Source organism: Oncorhynchus mykiss, chromosome Y, assembly GCF_013265735.2.
Source record: "Oncorhynchus mykiss isolate Arlee chromosome Y, USDA_OmykA_1.1, whole genome shotgun sequence".
Taxonomy (NCBI): Eukaryota; Metazoa; Chordata; class Actinopteri; order Salmoniformes; family Salmonidae; genus Oncorhynchus; species Oncorhynchus mykiss.
In genome coordinates this window covers 46,272,804-46,293,855 of record NC_048593.1, presented here as the reverse complement: position 1 = coordinate 46,293,855, position 21,052 = coordinate 46,272,804, and the positions used below count along the sequence as shown (strand labels likewise).

The 21,052-nt window shown below is 46.8% G+C and overlaps 2 protein-coding genes across 2 annotated transcripts in view; one reads left to right on the top strand and one right to left on the bottom strand.

Annotated features, from left to right (window-relative positions):
- grm5a (glutamate receptor, metabotropic 5a) overlaps window positions 1–21,052 on the top strand; it is a 76,301-nt gene that overhangs the window by 1,008 nt on the left and 54,241 nt on the right. The window contains exons 2-5 of the mRNA XM_036967732.1: window positions 9,457–10,101; window positions 10,529–10,662; window positions 10,884–11,157; window positions 15,974–16,088. Coding sequence (XP_036823627.1) covers window positions 9,781–10,101; window positions 10,529–10,662; window positions 10,884–11,157; window positions 15,974–16,088 — 844 coding nt within the window. The 5' untranslated portion in view covers window positions 9,457–9,780. The remainder of the gene's footprint in view (window positions 1–9,456; window positions 10,102–10,528; window positions 10,663–10,883; window positions 11,158–15,973; window positions 16,089–21,052) is intronic.
- Window positions 1,284–7,272, bottom strand: LOC118945298 (transcription initiation factor TFIID subunit 1-like). Its single transcript, XM_036967733.1, has 2 exons — window positions 6,417–7,272; window positions 1,284–1,288 (listed from the first exon to the last, which is right to left on the bottom strand). The coding sequence occupies exons 1-2, from the start codon at window positions 7,270–7,272 to the stop codon at window positions 1,284–1,286; spliced, it is 861 nt and encodes a 286-aa protein (XP_036823628.1).

Here is a 21,052-nt window from a genome sequence, read left to right as displayed (position 1 = left end):
CTTATCCAGAGTGATTTATATTTTAGTGGTTTAAACAGACGGTCTTATCCAGAGTGATTTATATTTTAGTGATTTAAACAGACGGTCTTATCCAGAGTGATTTATATTTTAGTGATTTAAACAGACGGTCTTATCCAGAGTGATTTATATTTTAGTGATTTAAACAGACGGTCTTATCCAGAGTGATTTATATTTTAGTGGTTTAAACAGACGGTCTTATCCAGAGTGATTTATATTTTAGTGATTTAAACAGACGGTCTTATCCAGAGTGATTTATATTTTAGTCATTAATCAGACGTCTTATCTAGAGTGATTTATATTTTAGTCATTAATCAGACGGTCTTATCTAGAGTGATTTATATTTTAGTCATTAATCAGACGGTCTTATCCAGAGTGATTTATATTTTAGTGATTTAAACAGACGGTCTTATCCAGAGTGATTTATATTTTAGTCATTAATCAGATGGTCTTATCTAGAGTGATTTATATTTTTGTCATTAATCAGACGGTCTTATCTAGAGTGATTTATATTTTAGTCATTAATCAGACGGTCTTATCTAGAGTGATTTATATTTTAGTCATTAATCAGATGGTCTTATCGAGAGTGATTTATATTTGAGTCATTAATCAGATGGTCTTATCCAGAGTGATGTACAGTAGCGAGTGCATAAATGTTCTTAATTTTTCGTTCTGGCACCCTGTGGGAATCAAACTCACAACCCTTGTGTTGCAACCAACATGAGCAACTAACTGAGCCACACGGTACCCACACGGTACCCTAACTATCGTTACGAATCAGAATAGGGTATGTTTGACTTACTATAGAGTGTAGGACAGTGTTTCAACTCTTACCCAATAGGACAGGGGTATTCAACTCTTACCCTATAGGACAGGGGTATTCAACTCTTACCATATAGGATAGGGGTATTCAACTCTTACCCTATAGGACAGGGGTATTCAACTCTTACCCTATAGGACAGGGGTATTCAACTCTTACCATATAGGATAGGGGTATTCAACTCTTACCCTATAGGACAGGGGTATTCAACTCTTACCCTATTGGACAGGGGTATTCAACTCTTACCCTATAGGACAGAGGTATTCAACTCTTACCCTATAGGATAGGGGTATTCAACTCTTACCCTATAGAACAGGGGTATTCAACTCTTACCCCATAGGCTAGGGGTATTCAACTCTTACCCTATTGGACCGGGGTATTCAACTCTTACCCTATAGGACAGGGGTATTCAACTCTTACCCTATTGGACAGGGGTATTCAACTCTTACCCTATAGGACAGAGGTATTCAACTCTTACCCAATAGGACAGGGGTATTCAACTCTTACCCTATAGGACAGGGGTATTCAACTCTTACCCAATAGGACAGGGGTATTCAACTCTTACCCTATAGGACAGGGGTATTCAACTCTTACCCTATAGGACAGGGGTATTCAACTCTTACCCTATAGGACAGGGGTATTCAACTCTCACCCTATAGGACAGGGGTTTCAGCTCTTACCCTATAGGACAGGGGTATTCAACTCTTACCCTACAGGACAGGGGTATTAATCCCCTCCCCTATAGGGCAGGGGTATTTGCTGTATATTTTGGCACTATTGGAATTAGGCCACCACAACAGTTTGTAAAAGAAAGAGCAATGGCATATTTTATCATATTGTTGTAGAGGAATGTGTGGGCATAATGTTTAGATGTGTGGGCAGAATGTTTAGATGTGTGGGTAGAATGTTAAGATGTCTGGGCAGAATGTTTAGATGTGCGGGCAGAATGTTTAGATGTCTGGGCAGAATGTTTAGATGTCTGGGCAGAATGTTTAGATGTCTGGGCAGAATGTTTAGACGTCTGGGCAGAATGTTTAGATGTCTGGGCAGAATGTTTAGATGTCTGGGCAGAATGTTTAGATGTGTGGGCAGAATGTTTAGATGTGTGGGCAGAATGTTTAGATGTCTGGGCAGAATGTTTAGATGTGTGGGCAGAATGTTTAGATGTCTGGGCAGAATGTTTAGATGTTTGGGCAGAATGTTTAGATGTTTGGGCAGAATGTTTAGATGTCTGGGCAGAATATGTAGATGTGTGGGCAGAATGTTTAGATGTGTGGGCAGAATGTTTAGATGTATGGGCAGAATGTTTAGATGTTTGGGCAGAATGTTTAGATGTTTGGGCAGAATGTTTAGATGTTTGGGCAGAATGTTTAGATGTTTGGGCAGAAAGTTTAGATGTGTGGGCAGAATGTTTAGATGTCTGGGCAGAATGTTTAGATGTGTGGGCAGAATGTTTAGATGTCTGGGCAGAATGTTTAGATGTGTGGGCAGAATGTTTAGATGTCTGGGCAGAATGTTTAGATGTCTGGGCAGAATGTTTAGATGTCTTGGCAGAATGTTTAGATGTCTGGGCAGAATGTTTAGATGTGTGGGCAGAATGTTTAGATGTCTGGGCAGAATGTTTATATGTGTGGGCAGAATGTTTAGATGTCTGGGCAGAATGTTTAGATGTGTGGGCAGAATGTTTAGATGTCTGGGCAGAATGTTTAGATGTCTGGGCAGAATGTTTAGATGTCTTGGCAGAATGTTTAGATGTCTGGGCAGAATGTTTAGATGTGTGGGCAGAATGTTTAGATGTCTGGGCAGAATGTTTAGATGTCTGGGCAGAATGTTTAGATGTGTGGGCAGAATGTTTAGATGTCTGGGCAGAATGTTTAGATGTTTGGGCAGAATGTTTAGATGTTTGGGCAGAATGTTTAGATGTCTTGGCAGAATGTTTAGATGTCTGGGCAGAATGTTTAGATGTGTGGGCAGAATGTTTAGATGTCTGGGCAGAATGTTTAGATGTGTGGGCAGAATGTTTAGATGTCTGGGCAGAATGTTTAGATGTTTGGGCAGAATGTTTAGATGTTTGGGCAGAATGTTTAGATGTCTGGGCAGAATGTTTAGATGTCTGGGCAGAATGTTTAGATGTGTGGGCAGAATGTTTAGATGTCTGGGCAGAATGTTTAGATGTCTGGGCAGAATGTTTAGATGTGTGGGCAGAATGTTTAGATGTGTGGGCAGAATGTTTAGATGTGTGGGCAGAATGTTTAGATGTGTGGGCAGAATGTTTATATTTTGCGGTTACTTTTTTCCCCCAACTAAACATTCATGCTGTCAATAATGAGTGCCTTTCCATGCATTCTGCAAGATTGGTTGTATATTTGAAACCATTTAACAGTAGGCTGCTGCCGACACTTCTATGCAGAGGACGGATTGTTGTTAAATATTTATTTTATCAATAGACTATTGGGTTTTCGTTGTCCTGTTGTCACGTTCTGACCTCTATTTCCTTTGTTTTTGTATTTATTTAGTATGGTCAGGGCGTGAGTTGGGTGGGCAGTCTATGTTTGTTTTTCTATGTTTTGGGGCAGTTCTATGTTTTCGGCCTAGTATGGTTCTCAATCAGAGGCAGGTGTCATTAGTTGTCTCTGATTGAGAATCATACTTAGGTAGCCTGGGTTTCACTGTGTGTTTGTGGGTGATTGTTCCTGTCTTTGTGTTTGCACCAGATAGGGCTGTTTTTGTTCTCACGTTTCTTGTTTTCGTTAGTTTTGTTCATGTATAGTGTCTTCATTAAAATACGATGAACAACCACCACGCTGCGTTTTGGTCCGCCTCTACTACACAACAAGAGAACCGTTACAGAATCACCCACCACAACAGGACCAAGCGGTGTGGTAATGGGCAAAGGAAAAAGCAGCAGCAGGAGCAGCGCGAGGAGGTATGGACATGGGAGGACGAATTAGACGGAAGAGGACCCTGGGCTCAGCCAGGAGAATATCGCCGTCCCAAAGAAGAACTGGAGGCGGCGAAAGCGGAGAGGCGCTGGTATGAGGAGGCAGCGCGGCGTCGTGGATGGAAGCCCGGGAGTCAGCCCCAAAAATTTCTTGGGGGGGGGGCTAACAGGGAGTATGGCTACGCCAGGTAGGAGACCTGAGCCAACTTCCTGTGGTTACCGGGGGGCTAGAGAGACCGGGCAGGCACCGTGTTATGCTGTGGAGCGCACGGTGTCCCCAGTGCGGGTGCACAGCCCGGTGCGGTACATTCCAGCTCCGCGTATCGGCCGGGCTAGAGTGGGCATCGAGCCAAGTGCCATGAAGCCGGCTCTACGCATCTGGTCTCCAGTGCGTCTCCTTGGGCCGGCTTACATGGCACCAGCCTTGCGCACGGTGTCCCCGGTTCGCCTGCATAGCCCAGTGCGGGCTATTCCACCTCGCCGCACTGGCAGGGCGACCGGGACCATTCAACCGGGTAAGGTTGGGCAGGCTCGGTGCTCAAGAGCTCCAGTGCGCCTGCACGGCCCGGTCTATCCGTCACCACCTCCACACCCCAGCCCTCCGGTGGCAGCTCCCCGTACCAGGCTGTCTCTCCGGCCCATCCGTCCAGAGCCTTCCTCCTCTCCAGCGCTGCCGGAGTCTCCCGCCTCTCCGGCGCTACCAGAGCCTTCCTCCTCTCCAGCGCTGCCGGAGTCTCCCGTCTGTCCGGCGCCTCTGCCGGAGCCTCCCGCCTATCCGGCGCCTCTGCCGGAGCCTCCCGCCTGTCCGGCGCCGCTGCCGGAGCCTCCCGCCTGTCCGGCGCCTCTGCCGGAGCCTCCCGCCTGTCCGGCGCCTCTGCCGGAGCCTCCCGCCTGTCCGGCGCCTCTGCCGGAGCCTCCCGCCTGTCCGGCGCCTCTGCCGGAGCCTCCCGCCTGTCCGGCGCCTCTGCCGGAGCCTCCCGCCTGTCCGGCGCCTCTGCCGGAGCCTCCCGTCTGCCCGGCGCCTCTGCCGGAGCTTCCCGTCTGCCCGGCGCCTCTGCCGGAGCTTCCCGTCTGCCCGGCGCCATCGGAGCTTCCCGTCTGCCCAGCGCCGCCCGTCTGCCCAGCGCCGCCCGTCTGCCCAGCGCCGCCCGTCTGCCCAGCGCCGCCCGTCTGCCCAGCGCCGCCCGTCTGCCCAGCGCCGCCCGTCTGCCCAGCGCCGCCCGTCTGCCCAGCGCCGCCAGCGCCGCCCGTCTGCCCAGCGCCGCCAGCGCCGCCCGTCTGCCCAGCGCCGCCAGCGCCGCCCGTCTGCCCAGCGCCGCCAGCGCCGCCCGTCTGCCCAGCGCCGCCAGCGCCGCCCGTCTGCCAGGAGCCGCCAGTGCCGCCCGTCAGCCAGGGGCCGCCAGTGCCGCCCGTCAGCCAGGGGCCGCCAGTGCCGCCAGTCAGCCAGGGGCCGCCAGTGCCGCCAGTCAGCCCAGCGCCAGCGCCGCCAGTCAACCAGGGGCCGCCAGTGCCGCCAGTCAGCCAGGGGCCGCCAGTCAGCCAGGGGCCGCCAGTGCCGCCAGTCAGCCAGGGGCCGCTAGAGCCCCTCCGCCCGGAGCAGCTGTCCCTCTGTCCGGAGCAGCTGTCCCTCTGTCCCGAGCAGCTGTCCCTCTGTCCCGAGCAGCTGTCCCTCTGTCCCGAGCAGCTGTCCCTCTGTCCCGAGCAGCTGTCCCTCTGTCCCGAGCAGCTGTCCCTCTGTCCCGAGAAGCTGCCCCTCTGTCCCAAGCAGCCCCTCTGTCCAGTGGGGTCATTGAGAGGGGTGGGCATGGTGAGTAAGCCACGGAGGCGGACAATAAGGCGGACTGAGACAATGGCGAAGTGGGGTCCGCGTCCCGCGCCAGAGCCGCCACCGCGGACAGACGCCCACCCAGACCCTCCCCTATAGGTCAAGGTTTTGCGGCCGGAGTCCGCACCTTTGGGGGGGGGGTACTGTCACGTTCTGACCTCTATTTCCTTTGTTTTTGTATTTATTTAGTATGGTCAGGGCGTGAGTTGGGTGGGCAGTCTATGTTTGTTTTTCTATGTTTTGGGGCAGTTCTATGTTTTCGGCCTAGTATGGTTCTCAATCAGAGGCAGGTGTCATTAGTTGTCTCTGATTGAGAATCATACTTAGGTAGCTTGGGTTTCACTGTGTGTTTGTGGGTGATTGTTCCTGTCTTTGTGTTTGCACCAGATAGGGCTGTTTTTGTTCTCACGTTTCTTGTTTTCGTTAGTTTTGTTCATGTATAGTGTCTTCATTAAAATACGATGAACAACCACCACGCTGCGTTTTGGTCCGCCTCTACTACACAACAAGAGAACCGTTACACCTGTCTTGGTATAGGATCTGAGATTAAATAGGCAATGATGTCACGCTCCATTTCACACAGCAATACCGTAGCCTACCCATACAGTCAAATACTGGTCTATTTACTGTGTTGGCAGAATGTTAAAATGTTTTGCAGTCATTTATACAGTATTTGGCAAAAGCCTGTGACAGTTTCTGAAAGAGAAAACAATGGTCATTTGCAGAACGTTATAAATCAATAATGTTTTGCTTTGTCTTTAACCCCCAGTCTAAATTCTGAAACATCGGATGTTTCTCAATATGCTCACTACCATGCTCCGCACTACCATGCTCCGTACTCTCATGCTCCGCACTACCATGCTCCGTACTCTCATGCTCCGCACTACCATGCTCCGCACTCTCATGCTCCGCACTCTCATGCTCCGCACTCTCATGCTCCGCACTCTCATGCTCCGCACTCTCATGCTCCATACTCTCATGCTCCGCACTCTCATGCTCCGCACTCTCATGCTCCGCTCTCTCATGCTCCGCACTCTCATGCTCCGCACTCTCATGCTCCGCACTCTCATGCTCCGCACTCTCATGCTGCGCACTCTCATGCTCCGTACTCTCATGCTCCGCACTCTCATGCTCCGCACTCTCATGCTCCGCACTCTCATGCTCCGCACTCTCATGCTCCGTACTCTCATGCTCCGCACTCTCATGCTCCGTACTCTCATGCTCCGCACTCTCATGCTCCGCACTCTCATGCTCCGCACTCTCATGCTCCGCACTACCATGCTCCGCACTACCATGCTCCGCACTCTCATGCTCCGCACTCTCATGCTCCGCACTCTCATGCTCCGCACTACCATGCTGCGCACTCTCATGCTGCGCACTCTCATGCTCCGCACTCTCATGCTCCGCACTCTCATGCTCCGCACTCTCATGCTCCGTACTCTCATGCTCCGTACTCTCATGCTCCGTACTCTCACGCTCCGTACTCTCACGCTCCGTACTCTCACGCTCCGTACTCTCACGCTCCGTACTCTCACGCTCCGCACTCTCATGCTCCGTACTCTCACGCTCCGCACTCTCACGCTCCGCACTCTCACGCTCCGCACTCTCACGCTCCGTGCTCTCATGCTCCGTACTCTCATGCTCCGCACTACCATGCTCCGAGTGCATTCTACAACCACGTTCTCTTGAGTACGTTCTTGCGAGGACGGGAGTGTGTTAGGAATGCATAAAACAACGCATTTACACTCCCCCTCTACTGTATTACCTCACGGTTCACCTCCCCACCTCACTGAACCTTCTTCCAGTCAGGACAATGGCAACAATAGAGGCCAAACAAGATATAGGCAAAATAAACATTTTTTACTTCATAATTATTAGCTAGATATGTAGATCGCAATTCAATTTGTCTGTAGGCCATTAACTGCTCGTTCTATGGGATGTATTTCACATTTTGTTGTAGGCTATCTGGGCTATTTACTGGGCTATCTGGGCTAGTTACTGGGCTATCTGGGCTACATACTAAACCATCTGGGCTATTTGCTAGGCTATCTGGGCTATTTACTAGACCATCTGGGCTATTTACTGGGCTATCTGGGCTATTTACTAGACCATCTGGGCTATTTACTAGACCATCTGGGCTATTTACTAGGCTATCTGGGCTATTTACTAGGCTATCTGGGCTATTTACTAGACCATCTGGGCTATTTACTAGGCTATCTGGGCTATTTACTTGACCATCTGGGCTATTTACTAGACCATCTGGGCTATTTACTAAACTATCTGGACTATTTACTAGACCATCTGGATTATATACTAGGCTATTTACTAGGCTATCTGGGCTATATACTAGGTTATCTGGGCTATATACTAGGCTATATGGGCTATATACTAGGCTATCTGGGCTATATACTAGGCTATCTGGCCTATATACTAGGCTATCTGGGTAATATACTAGGCTATTTACTAGGCTATCTGGGCTATATACTAGGTTATCTGGGCTATATACTAGGCTATCTGGGCTATATACTAGGCTATCTGGGCTATATACTAGGCTATCTAGGCTATATACTAGGCTATTTACTAGGCTATCTGGGCTATTTACTAGGCTATATACTATACTATCTGGGCTATCTACTGGGCTATCTGGGCTATTTACTAGGCTATCTGGGCTATATACTAGGCTATCTGGGCTATTTACTAGGCTATCTGGGTTATATACTAGGCTATTTACTGTGCTATCTGGGCTATATACTAGGCTATCTGGGATATTTACTAGGCTATCTGGGCTATATACTGTGTTATCATCAATTTATAAATGAGATATTCAATGACAGTTGCTATTCATTGGAGCGCTGTGATTGCTTGCCCAACCTTCTGGGGTGGGGCTTTGCGAAGGGCCCATTGCACCCACCTGGTGTCCCAGGTCTAAATCGGTCCCTGATTAGAGGGGAATCACCCACCTGGTGTTCCAGGTCTAAATCGGTCCCTGATTAGAGGGGAATCACCCACCTATTGTCCCAGGTCTAAATCAGTCCCTGATTAGAGGGGGAATCACCCACCTGGTGTCCCAGGTCTATATCAGTCCCTGATTGGAGGGGAATCACCCACCTGGTCTCCCAGGTCTAAATCAGTCCCTGATTAGAGGGGAATCACCCACCTGGTGTCCCAGGTCTAAATCAGTCCCTGATTAGAGGGGAATCACCCACCTGGTGTCCCAGGTCTAAATCAGGCCCTGATTAGAGGGGAATCACTCACCTGGTGTCTCAGGTCTAAATCAGGCCCTGATTAGAGGGGAATCACCCACCTGGTGTCCCAGGTCTAAATCAGTCCCTGATTAGAGGAGAATCACCCACCTGGTGTCCCAGGTCTAAATCAGTCCCTGATTAGAGGAGAATCACCCACCTGGTGTCCCAGGTCTAAAATCAGTCCCTGATTGGAGGGGAATCACCCACCTGGTGTCCCAGGTCTAAAATCAGTCCCTGATTGGAGGGGAATCACCCACCTGGTGTCCTAGGTCTGAAATCAGTCCCTGATTAGAGGGGAATCACCCACCTGTTGTCCCAGGTCTATATCAGTCCCTGATTGGAGGGGAATCACCCAACTGGTGTCCCAGGTCTAAATCAGTCCCTGATTGGAGGGGAATCACCCACCTGTTGTCCCAGGTCTAAATCAGTCCCTGATTAGAGGGGAATCACCCACCTGGTGTCCCAGGTCTAAATCGGTTCCTGATTAGAGGGGAATCACCTACCTGGTGTCCCAGGTCTAAATCGGTCCTGGTGTCCCAGGTCTATATCGGTTAAATAGGCGGGATGTAGAGGTTGTACTGTAACACCTCTGCCATCTCCTTCTAAGGTCAAGACACGAGGAAACAACCAGGAAACACTGAGGAGAAGTAAAGTGTTACCATGGTGACACTGTGGAGGGTTCCATGCTGAATCGTTCCAGATCATTCCAGAGCCCTGAGTGGAGTCAGAGTCTCCTGATAACTCTTCCTGGATCTCTGTAACCTTCTGGGATGAAGAGGTTGCCCTGAGCAACACAGAGCTCACACAGGCACAGACAGGTTCTAGATGGAGTGAGACGGTCCTATTTCAACGAACCAAAGCACGACTCTGGCAGTGACATCACCACCACCATGCTCCAACCAACTGAAGCACATTGCTGAAGATTCAGAAGATGGAGGGAGGAGAGGGGAGGAGACAGAAGATGGAGGGAGGAGAGACGATGAGAGAGAAGATTGAGGGAGGAGAGATAACGGGACAGAGGATGGAGGGAGGAGAGAGGAGGAGAGAGAGAATGAGAGGAGGTGGTGGAGGGGTGTACGTGTGGCTCCTCCTGGTGTGTATGTTGCTGGGGGATGTCCTGGGCTGGGTGACCCCTGGAGTTCATGTTGGGGTCGAGGCTCAGGCCAATGAAAGGAGAGTCCTGGCTCACATTCCTGGTGACATCATCATAGGAGCGCTGTTCTCTGTTCACCACCAACCTCCTGCAGACAAGGTACACTGTGGTTTGGAGTGTGTGTGTTGGAGTGTGTGTGTGTCTGTTGGAGTGTGTGTATGTGACGACGTGTGTGTGTGTGTGACGTAGTGTGTGTATGTGACGACGTGTCATGTGTGTGTGTGTGTGTGTGTGTGTTGGAGTGTGTGTATGTGACGACGTGTGTGTGTGTGTGTGTGTGTGTGTGTGTGTGTGTGTGTGTGTGTGTGTGTGTGTGACGTAGTGTGTGTGTCTGTGTGTGTTGGAGTGTGTGTGTGTCTGTGTGTGTCTGTGTGTGTTGGAGTGTGTGTGTGTCTGTTGGAGTGTGTGTATGTGACGACGTGTGTGTGTGTGTGTGTGCGTGTGTGTCTGTGTGTGTTGGAGTGTGTGTATGTGACGACGTGTGTGTGTGTGTGTGTGACGTAGTGTGTGTGTCTGTATTCCATAGGTCCATGAGCGTAAGTGTGGAGCTGTCAGAGAACAGTATGGTATCCAGCGTGTGGAGGCCATGATGCACACTCTGGACCTGATCAACTCTGACCCTCACCTCCTCCCCAACATCACCCTGGGCTGTGAGATCAGGTAGCAACTCTTTGGATAGGGGTGTGTGTTAAACTCAACTGCATAATGGTTGAACTCCACAGGGACTCACTAACCTTGTGTGTTGTGTGTGTGTTTGTGTGTGCGTGTGTGTGTGTGTGTGTGTTTGTGTGTGTGTGTGTGCGTGTGTGTTTGTTTGTTTGTTTGTTTGTTTGTGTGTGTGTGTGCGTGTGCGTGTGTGTGTATCCCTCCCCCTCTTACAGGGACTCTTGCTGGCACAGTGCAGTGGCATTAGAACAGAGCATAGAGTTTATCAGAGACACGCTGGTCTCCAACGAGGAGGAGGAGAGTCTGAGCCTTGGGAAATGTCTGGGGGAGGACGGGATAGAGATGACCCCTGTTAGAGGGAAGAAACCCATTGTAGGATTGATAGGACCAGGTTCCAGCTCTGTGGCCATCCAGGTGCAGAACCTGCTACAGCTGTTCAACATACCACAGATCGCTTACTCTGCTACCAGCATGGACCTCAGCGACAAGGTACTGTAAGGCAGAGATACACTTTACACTCATACTATCAATACTTTATGAGTACTGTGTTTCTGTTCTAGAGTCTGTATCAGTACTTTAAGAGTACTGTGTTTCTGTTCTAGAGTCTGTATCAGTACTTTATGAGTACTGTGTTCTAGAGTCTGTATCAGTACTTTATGAGTACTGTGTTTCTGTTCTAGAGTCTGTATCAGTACTTTATGAGTACTGTGTTTCTGTTCTAGAGTCTGTCTCAGTACTTTATGAGTACTGTGTTTCTGTTCTAGAGTCGGTATCAGTACTTTTGGAGTACTGTGTTCTAGAGTCCTTCAGTACTTTATGAATACTGTGTTCTAGAGTCTGTATCAAGACTTTATGAGTACCGTGTTTCTATTCTAGAGTCTATATCAGTTATTTATGAGTACTGTGTTCTAGAGTCCTTCAGTACTTTATGAGTACTGTGTTGTGTTTCTGTTCTAGAGTCTGTATCAGTACTTTATGAGTACTGTGTTTCTGTTCTAGAGTCTGTATCAGTACTTTATGAGTACTGTGTTTCTGTTCTAGAGTCTGTATCAGTACTTTATGAGTACTGTGTTGTGTTTCTGTTCTAGAGTCTGTATCAAGACTTTATGAGTACCGTGTTTCTATTCTAGAGTCTATATCAGTTCTTTATGAGTACTGTGTTCTGGAGTCCTTCAGTACTTTATGAGTACTGTGTTCTAGAGTCCTTCAGTACTTTATGAGTACTGTGTTTCTATTCTAGAGTCTATATCAGTTCTTTATGAGTACTGTGTTCTGGAGTCCTTCAGTACTTTATGAGTACTGTGTTCTAGAGTCCTTCAGTACTTTATGATTACTGTGTTCTGGAGTCCTTCAGTACTTTATGAGTACTGTGTTCTAGAGTCCTTCAGTACTTTATGAGTACTGTGTTCTAGAGTCCTTCAGTTCTTTATGAGTACTGTGTTCTAGAGTCCTTCAGTACTTTATGATTACTGTGTTCTAGAGTCCTTCAGTACTTTATGAGTACTGTGTTTTAGAGTCTGTATAATACAAAGTCTAGAACAAAGTACTCAGAAGTTATTGATAGACAATTACACAACATAGATAAAGTACTGATACAGACTGCAGAACACCATACTCATAAAGTACTGATACAGACTGTACTGATACAGTACTGATACAGACAATACTATGAGTAATGTATTTATATTGTAGTGTCTGTATCATTATGTTTTGAGTACTGTGTTCTAGAGTCTGTATCAGTACTTTATGAACACTGGTCTGGAGTCTGTATCAGTACTTTATGAACACTCGGGTCTAGAGTCTGTATCAGTACTTTATGAACACTGGTCTAGAGTCTGTATCAGTACTTTATGAACACTCGGGTCTAGAGTCTGAATCAGTACTTTATGAACACTCTGGTCTAGAGTCTGTATCATTACTTTATGAACACTGGTCTAGAGTCTGCATCAGTACTTTATGAACGCTGGTCTAGAGTCTGCATCAGTACTTTATGAACACTCTGGTCTAGAGTCTGTATCATTACTTTATGAACACTGGTCTAGAGTCTGCATCAGTACTTTATGAACACTGGTCTAGAGTCTGCATCAGTACTTTATGAACACTGGTCTAGAGTCTGTATCAGTACTTTATGAACACTGGTCTAGAGTCTGCATCAGTACTTTATGAACACTTGGGTCTAGAGTCTGCATCAGTACTTTATGAACACTTGGGTCTAGAGTCTGCATCAGTACTTTATGAACACTGGTCTAGAGTCTGTATCAGTACTTTATGAACACTGGTCTAGAGTCTGCATCAGTACTTTATGAACACTGGACTAGAGTTTGCAGCAGTACTTTATGAACACTGGACTAGAGTCTGCATCAGTACTTTATGAACACTGGACTAGAGTCTGCATCAGTACTTTATGAACACTGGACTAGAGTCTGCATCAGTACTTTATGAACACTGGACTAGAGTCTGCATCAGTACTTTATGAACACTGGACTAGAGTCTGCATCAGTACTTTATGAACACTGGTCTAGAGTCTGCAGCAGTACTTTATGAACACTGGTCTAGAGTCTGTATCAGTACTTTATGAACACTGGTCTAGAGTCTGCAGCAGTACTTTATGAACACTGGTCTAGAGTCTGTATCAGTACTTTATGAACACTGGACTAGAGTCTGCATCAGTACTTTATGAACACTCTGGTCTAGAGTCTGCAGCAGTACTTTATGAACACTGGTCTAGAGTCTGTATCAGTACTTTATGAACACTCTGGTCGAGAGTCTGCATCAGTACTTTATGAACACTGGTCTAGAGTCTGCATCAGTACTTTATGAACACTCTGGTCTAGAGTCTGTATCAGTACTTTATGAACACTGGTCTAGAGTCTGCATCAGTACTTTATGAACACTGGTCTAGAGTCTGTATCAGTACTTTATGAAGACTGGACTAGAGTCTGCAGCAGTACTTTATGAACACTCTGGTCTAGAGTCTGTATTAGTACTTTATGAACACTCTGGTCTAGAGTCCGTATCATTACTTTATGAACACTCTGGTCTAGAGTCTGTATCAGTACTTTATGAACACTCTGGTCTAGAGTCTGTATCATTACTTTATGAACACTGGACTAGAGTCTGCATCAGTACTTTATGAACACTGGACTAGAGTCTGCAGCATTACTTTATGAACACTGGACTAGAGTCTGTATCAGTACTTTATGAACACTGGACTAGAGTCTGTATCAGTACTTTATGAACACTGGACTAGAGTCTGCATCAGTACTTTATGAACACTGGACTAGAGTGCATCAGTACTTTATGAACACTGGTCTATAGTCTGTATCATTACTTTATGAACACTGGACTAGAGTCTGTATCATTACTTTGTGAACACTGGACTAGAGTCTGCATCAGTACTTTATGAACACTCTGGTCTAGAGTCTGCATCAGTACTTTATGAACACTGGACTAGAGTCTGTATCAGTACTTTATGAACACTTGACTAGAGTCTGCAGCATTACTTTATGAACACTGGACTAGAGTCTGTATCAGTACTTTATGAACACTGGACTAGAGTCTGCATCAGTACTTTATGAACACTGGACTAGAGTCTGCAGCAGTACTTTATGAACACTCTGGTCTAGAGTCTGTATTAGTACTTTATGAACACTCTGGACTAGAGTCTGTATCAGTACTTTATGAACACTGGTCTAGAGTCTGCATCAGTACTTTATGAACACTGGACTAGAGTCTGCAGCATTACTTTATGAACACTGGACTAGAGTCTGTATCAGTACTTTATGAACACTGGACTAGAGTCTGCATCAGTACTTTATGAACACTGGACTAGAGTCTGTATCAGTACTTTATGAACACTGGTCTAGAGTCTGCATCAGTACTTTATGAACACTCTGGTCTAGAGTCTGTATCATTACTTTATGAACACTGGACTAGAGTCTGCATCAGTACTTTATGAACACTGGTCTAGAGTCTGTATCATTACTTTATGAACACTGGACTAGAGTCTGTATCATTACTTTATGAACACTGGACTAGAGTCTGCATCAGTACTTTATGAACACTCTGGTCTAGAGTCTGCATCAGTACTTTATGAACACTGGACTAGAGTCTGTATCAGTACTTTATGAACACTGGACTAGAGTCTGTATCAGTACTTTATGAACACTGGACTAGAGTCTGCAGCATTACTTTATGAACACTGGACTAGAGTCTGTATCAGTACTTTATGAACACTGGACTAGAGTCTGCATCAGTACTTTATGAACACTGGACTAGAGTCTGCAGCAGTACTTTATGAACACTCTGGTCTAGAGTCTGTATTAGTACTTTATGAACACTCTGGACTAGAGTCTGTATCAGTACTTTATGAACACTGGTCTAGAGTCTGCATCAGTACTTTATGAACACTCTTGTCTAGAGTCTGTATCATTACTTTATGAACACTGGACTAGAGTCTGCATCAGTACTTTATGAACACTGGTCTAGAGTCTGTATCAGTACTTTATGAACACTGGACTAGAGTGCATCAGTACTTTATGAACACTGGACTAGAGTCTGTATCAGTACTTTATGAACACTGGACTAGAGTCTGTATCAGTACTTTATGAACACTGGACTAGAGTCTGCAGCATTACTTTATGAACACTGGACTAGAGTCTGTATCAGTACTTTATGAACACTGGACTAGAGTCTGCATCAGTACTTTATGAACACTGGACTAGAGTCTGCAGCAGTACTTTATGAACACTCTGGTCTAGAGTCTGTATTAGTACTTTATGAACACTCTGGACTAGAGTCTGTATCAGTACTTTATGAACACTGGTCTAGAGTCTGCATCAGTACTTTATGAACACTCTGGTCTAGAGTCTGTATCATTACTTTATGAACACTGGACTAGAGTCTGCATCAGTACTTTATGAACACTGGTCTAGAGTCTGTATCAGTACTTTATGAACACTGGACTAGAGTGCATCAGTACTTTATGAACACTGGACTAGAGTCTGTATCAGTACTTTATGAACACTGGACTAGAGTGCATCAGTACTTTATGAACACTGGACTAGAGTCTGCAGCAGTACTTTATGAACACTGGTCTAGAGTCTGTATCAGTACTTTATGAACACTGGTCTAGAGTCTGTATCAGTACTTTATGAACACTGGTCTAGAGTCTGTATCAGTACTTTATGAACACTGGTCTAGAGTCTGTATCAGTACTTTGAGAGTGCTGAATCAACCCCCGAAATGTTACTCTGAATCAACACTCGGAATCATTGACCAATTGCTGCCTGTGTTTCTTTTCTAGAGTCTGTATAAGTACTTCATGAGGGTGGTGCCGTCGGATGCTCAGCAAGCCAGAGCTATGGTGGACATCGTCAAGAGATACAACTGGAGCTACGTCTCTGCTATACACACAGAGGGTAAGCCCTTATGTTTAGTGCCGTTCCAACACAGTACTTCATTGAGTACCACTCTTCATACATTCAAGCGTGGTGGAGGCTGTATCATGAGGGTTTGCTTGTCATTGGCAAGTGACTATCGAGTTAAGATATATATATATATATATATAGAGCAAAGAACAGGCGAAATCCTCGGGGGAAAACCTGGTTCGGTCTTCTTGCCAACAGACACTGGGAGACAAATTCACCTTTCAGCGGGACAAACAAGACTTTGAACACACGGCCAAATATACACTGGTTTCATGCCAACTACTTGACAGAGCTTGAATAATTTTTTTATTAAAAATTTACAAATATTGTCCAATCCAGTCGTGCCCAGCTTTTCGAGACGCATAGCTGTTATCACTGCCAAAAGTGATTTTAACTCAAGGGTGTAAATACAAAAGTATGTGGACACCCCTTCAAATTAGTGGATTCGGCTATTTCAGTCACACCCGTTGCTGACCGGTGTATAAAATCGAGCCCGCAGCCATGCAATCTCCATAGACAAACACACATACTTTTTGCATATATAGAATATGTCGGTGCAGTTAGCCTTGTTAAAACTGTGAAAGACTAGCTATGAAGGTGTATTTAGACTGTCATTTTTATTTTACATTATTATATTTATTTTATTAATCTCTAGATGTCCTGTGTATTTAGTCATATTAAAACTGTGGAAAGACTATAAATCTAGATCTCCTATGTCTGTTTAGCTGTTAAAACGGTGTAAAGAATAAAGATCTGTGTACAGTTGAAGTTGGAAGTCTACCAACACCTCAGCCAAATACATTTAAACTCAGTTTTTCACAATTCCTGACATTTAATCCTAGTAAATTTTATTTCACCTTTATTTAACCAGGTAGGCTAGTTGAGAACAAGTTCTCATTTGCAACTGCGACCTGGACAAGATAAGGCATAGCAGTGTGAACAGACAACACAGAGTTACACATGGAGTGTATGAACAAGTCAATAACACAGTAGAAAAAAAGAGAGTCTATATACATTGTGTGCAAAAGGCATGAGGAGGTAGGCGAATAATTACAATTTTTTTCCAGATTAACACTGGAGTGATAAATGATCAGATGGTCATGTACAGGTAGAGATATTGGTGTGCAAAAGAGCAGAAAAGTAAATAAATAAAAACAGTATGGGGATGAGGTAGGTAAAAATGGGTGGGCTATTTACCGATAGACTATGTACAGCTGCAGCGATCGGTTAGCTGCTCAGATAGCAGATGTTTGAAGTTGGAGAGGGAGATAAAAGTCTCCAACTTCAACAATTTTTTTTTTTTGCAATTCGTTCCAGTCACAGGCAGCAGAGAACTGGAAGGAAAGGCGGCCAAATGAGGTGTTGGCAGACATTTACTAGTAAATCCTAGTAAATGTCCTGTCCTAGGTCAGTTAGGATCACCACTTTATTTTCAGACTGTGAAATGTCAGAATATTAGTAGAGAGAATGATTAATTTCAGATTTGATTTCTTTCATCACATTCCCAGTGGGTCAGAAGTTTACATACACTCAATTAGAATTTGGTAGCATTGCCTTTAAATTGTTTAACTTGGATCAAACGTTTTGGGTAGCTTCCCACAATAAGGAATTTTGGCCCATTCCTCCTGACAGAGCTGGTGCAGGTTTGTAGGCCTCCTTGCTCGCACTCGCTTTTTCAGTTCTTCCCACACATTTTCTATAGGATTGAGGTCAGGGCTTTGTGATGGCAACTCCAATACCTTGACTTTGTTGTCCTTAAGCCATTTTGCCACAACTTTGGAAGTATGCTTGGGGTCATTGTCCATTTGGAAGACCCATTTTCGACCAAGCTTTAACTTCCTGACTGATGTCTTGAGATGTTGCTTCAATATATGCACTTAATTTTCCGTCCTCATGATGTCATCTATTTTATGAAGTGCACCAGTCCCTCCTGCAGCAAAGCACCCCCACAACATGATGCTGCCCCCCCCCCCCCCCCCCCCCGTGCTTCACGGTTGGGATGGTGTTCGTCGACTTGCAAGCCTCCCTCTTTTCCCTCCAAACATAACGATGGTCAGTATGGCCAAACAGTTCTACCTGAGGACATTTCTCCAAAAAGTACAATCTTTGTCCCCATGTGCAGTTGCAAACCGTAGTCTGGCTTTTTTAAGTGTATGTAATCTTCCGACTTCAACTGTAAGTGCATATAGCCATGTTTAGCCAGAGCGACAGTAGTGAGTGCATCATTTCTTATACTGGTCCCCTTGTAGTAATCTAACCCACAACCCTGGCTAATTGAAGTGCCACATTTTCTACCAACTGGACCATACAGGGACTCTCTCTCTCTCTCTCTCTCTCTCTCTCTCTCTCTCTCTCTCTCTCTCTCTCTCTCTCTCTCTGGTTCTGATTGATGGTGTGTGGGGACTATGATGCTATTATAACCTCTCCTAAAAATTTTAGCAAAAAAAGAAACGTCCATTTTCCAGGACCCTGTCTTTCAAAGATAATTTGTAAAAATCCAAGTAACTTACTTCACAGATCTTCATTTGAAAGGGTTTAAACACTGTTTCCCATGCTTGTTCAATGAACCATAAACAATTAATGAACATGCACCTGTGGAACGGTCGTTAAGACACTAACAGCTTACAGACAGTAGGCAATTAAGGTCACAGTTATGAAAACTTAGGACACTAAAGAGGCCTTTCTACTGACTCTGTAAAGCACCAAAAGAAAGATGCCCAGGGCCCCTGCTCATCTGTGCGAACGTGCTTTAGGCATGCTGCAAGGAGACATGAGGACTGCAGATGTGGCCAGGGCAATAAATTGCTATGTCCGTACTGTGAGACTGCTCGTTCTATCTTATTGAGCACATCTTGGACCTGTTGGATCGGAGGGTGAGGGCTAGGGCAATTCCCCCCAGAAATGTCCGGGAACTTGCAGGTGCCTTGGTGGAAGAGTGGGGTAACATCTCACAGCAATAACTGTCAAATCTGGTGCAGTCCATGAGGAGGAGATGCACTGCAGTACTTAATGCAGCTGGTGGCCACACCAGAGACTGACTGTTACTTTTGATTTTCACCCCCCTTTGTTCAGGAACACATTATTCCATTTCTGTTAGTCACATGTCTGTGGAACTTGTTCAGTTTATGTCTCAGTCATTGAATCTTGTTATGTTCATACAAATATTTACACATGTTAAGTTTGCTGAAAATAAACGCAGTTGACAGTGAGAGGACGTTTCTTTTTTTCCGGAGTTTACATACACAACCCAACACATCTTGATCGTTGCAGGAGTTTCTCATTTATGTTTAACCCTTGAGTGACCATCTGATCATGTGACCTTGGCAGAAACTCAGTTTAGTGAAATCCTGTTTAGTTCAGAACGCGGAGCTCTGTGACATCACCCTGCAAACACTGGCTTTCGCTGCTGATAGGATTCAAGGCAAGTTGCTATAGCAACTTCTAAAATCTGAAACCACACGCACGCTCATCCACATGCACGTGCACACACTACCACCACCCCCCCCCCCCCCCCCCACCAGAGAGAGGCATGTATACACCCCCACCAGAGAGAGGCATGTATACACCCCCACCAGAGAGAGGCATGTGTACACCCCCACCAGAGAGAGGCATGTGTACACCCCCACCAGAGAGAGGCATGTATACACCCTCACCAGAGAGAGGCATGTGTACACCCCCACCAGAGAGAGGCATGTATACACCCCCACCAGAGAGAGGCATGTGTACACCCCCACCAGAGAGAGGCATGTATACACCCTCACCAGAGAGAGGCATGTATACCCCCCCCCCCCCACCAGAGAGAGGCATATATACCCCCCCCACCTCCAGAGAGAGGCATGTATACCCCCCCCCCCACCAGAGAGAGGCATGTGTACACCCCCACCAGAGAGAGGCATGTATACCCCCCCCCCACCAGAGAGAAGTATGTATACACCCCCACCAGAGAGAGGCATATATACCCCCCCCCCCCCCCCCCACCAGAGGGAGGCATGTGTACACCCCCACCAGAGAGAGGCATATATACCCCCCCCCCTCCAGAGAGAGGCATGTATACCCCCCCCCCCATCAGAGAGAGGCATGTATACCCCCCCCCCCCCCCACCAGAGAGAGGTATGTATACACCCCCACCAGAGAGGCATATATACCCCCCCCCCCCCCCCCCCCCCCAGAGAGAGGCATGTATACCCCCCCCACCAGAGAGAGGCATGTATACCCCCCCACCGAAGAGAGGCATGTATACCCCCCCCCCCCCACCAGAGTAAGGCATGTATACCCCCCCACCAGAGAGAGGCATGTATACCCCCCCACCAGAGAGAGGCATGTGTACACCCCCAACAGAGAGAGGCATGTATACCCCCCCCCCCCCCCCCCCCAGAGAGAGGCATGTATACCCCCACCAGAGAGAGGCATGTGTACACCCCCAACAGAGAGAGGCATGTATACCCCCCCCCCCCCCCCCCCCAGAGAGAGGCATGTATACCCCCCCACCAGAGAGAGGCATATATACCCCCACCAGAGAGAGGCATGTATACCCCCCCACCAGAGAGAGGCATGTATACCCCCACCAGAGAGAGGCATGTGTACACCCCCAACAGAGAGAGGCATGTATACCCCCCCACCAGAGAGAGGCATATATACCCCCACCAGAGAGAGGCATGTATACCCCCCCACCAGAGAGAGGCATTTATACCCCCACCAGAGAGAGGCATGTGTACACCCCCAACAGAGAGAGGCATGTATACCCCCCCCCCCCCCAGAGAGAGGCATGTATACCCCCACCAGAGAGAGGCATGTGTACACCCCCCCCAGAGAGAGGCATGTATACCCCCCCACCAGAGAGAGGCATATATACCCCCACCAGAGAGAGGCATGTATACCCCCCCACCAGAGAGAGGCATGTATACCCCCACCAGAGAGAGGCATGTGTACACCCCCAACAGAGAGAGGCATGTATA

Excerpts from the sequence above, each read along its gene's own strand:
- LOC118945298 (XM_036967733.1), bottom strand. The coding sequence starts at position 7,272 with ATGCACTCGGAGCATGGTAGTGCGGAGCATGAGAGTACGGAGCATGAG.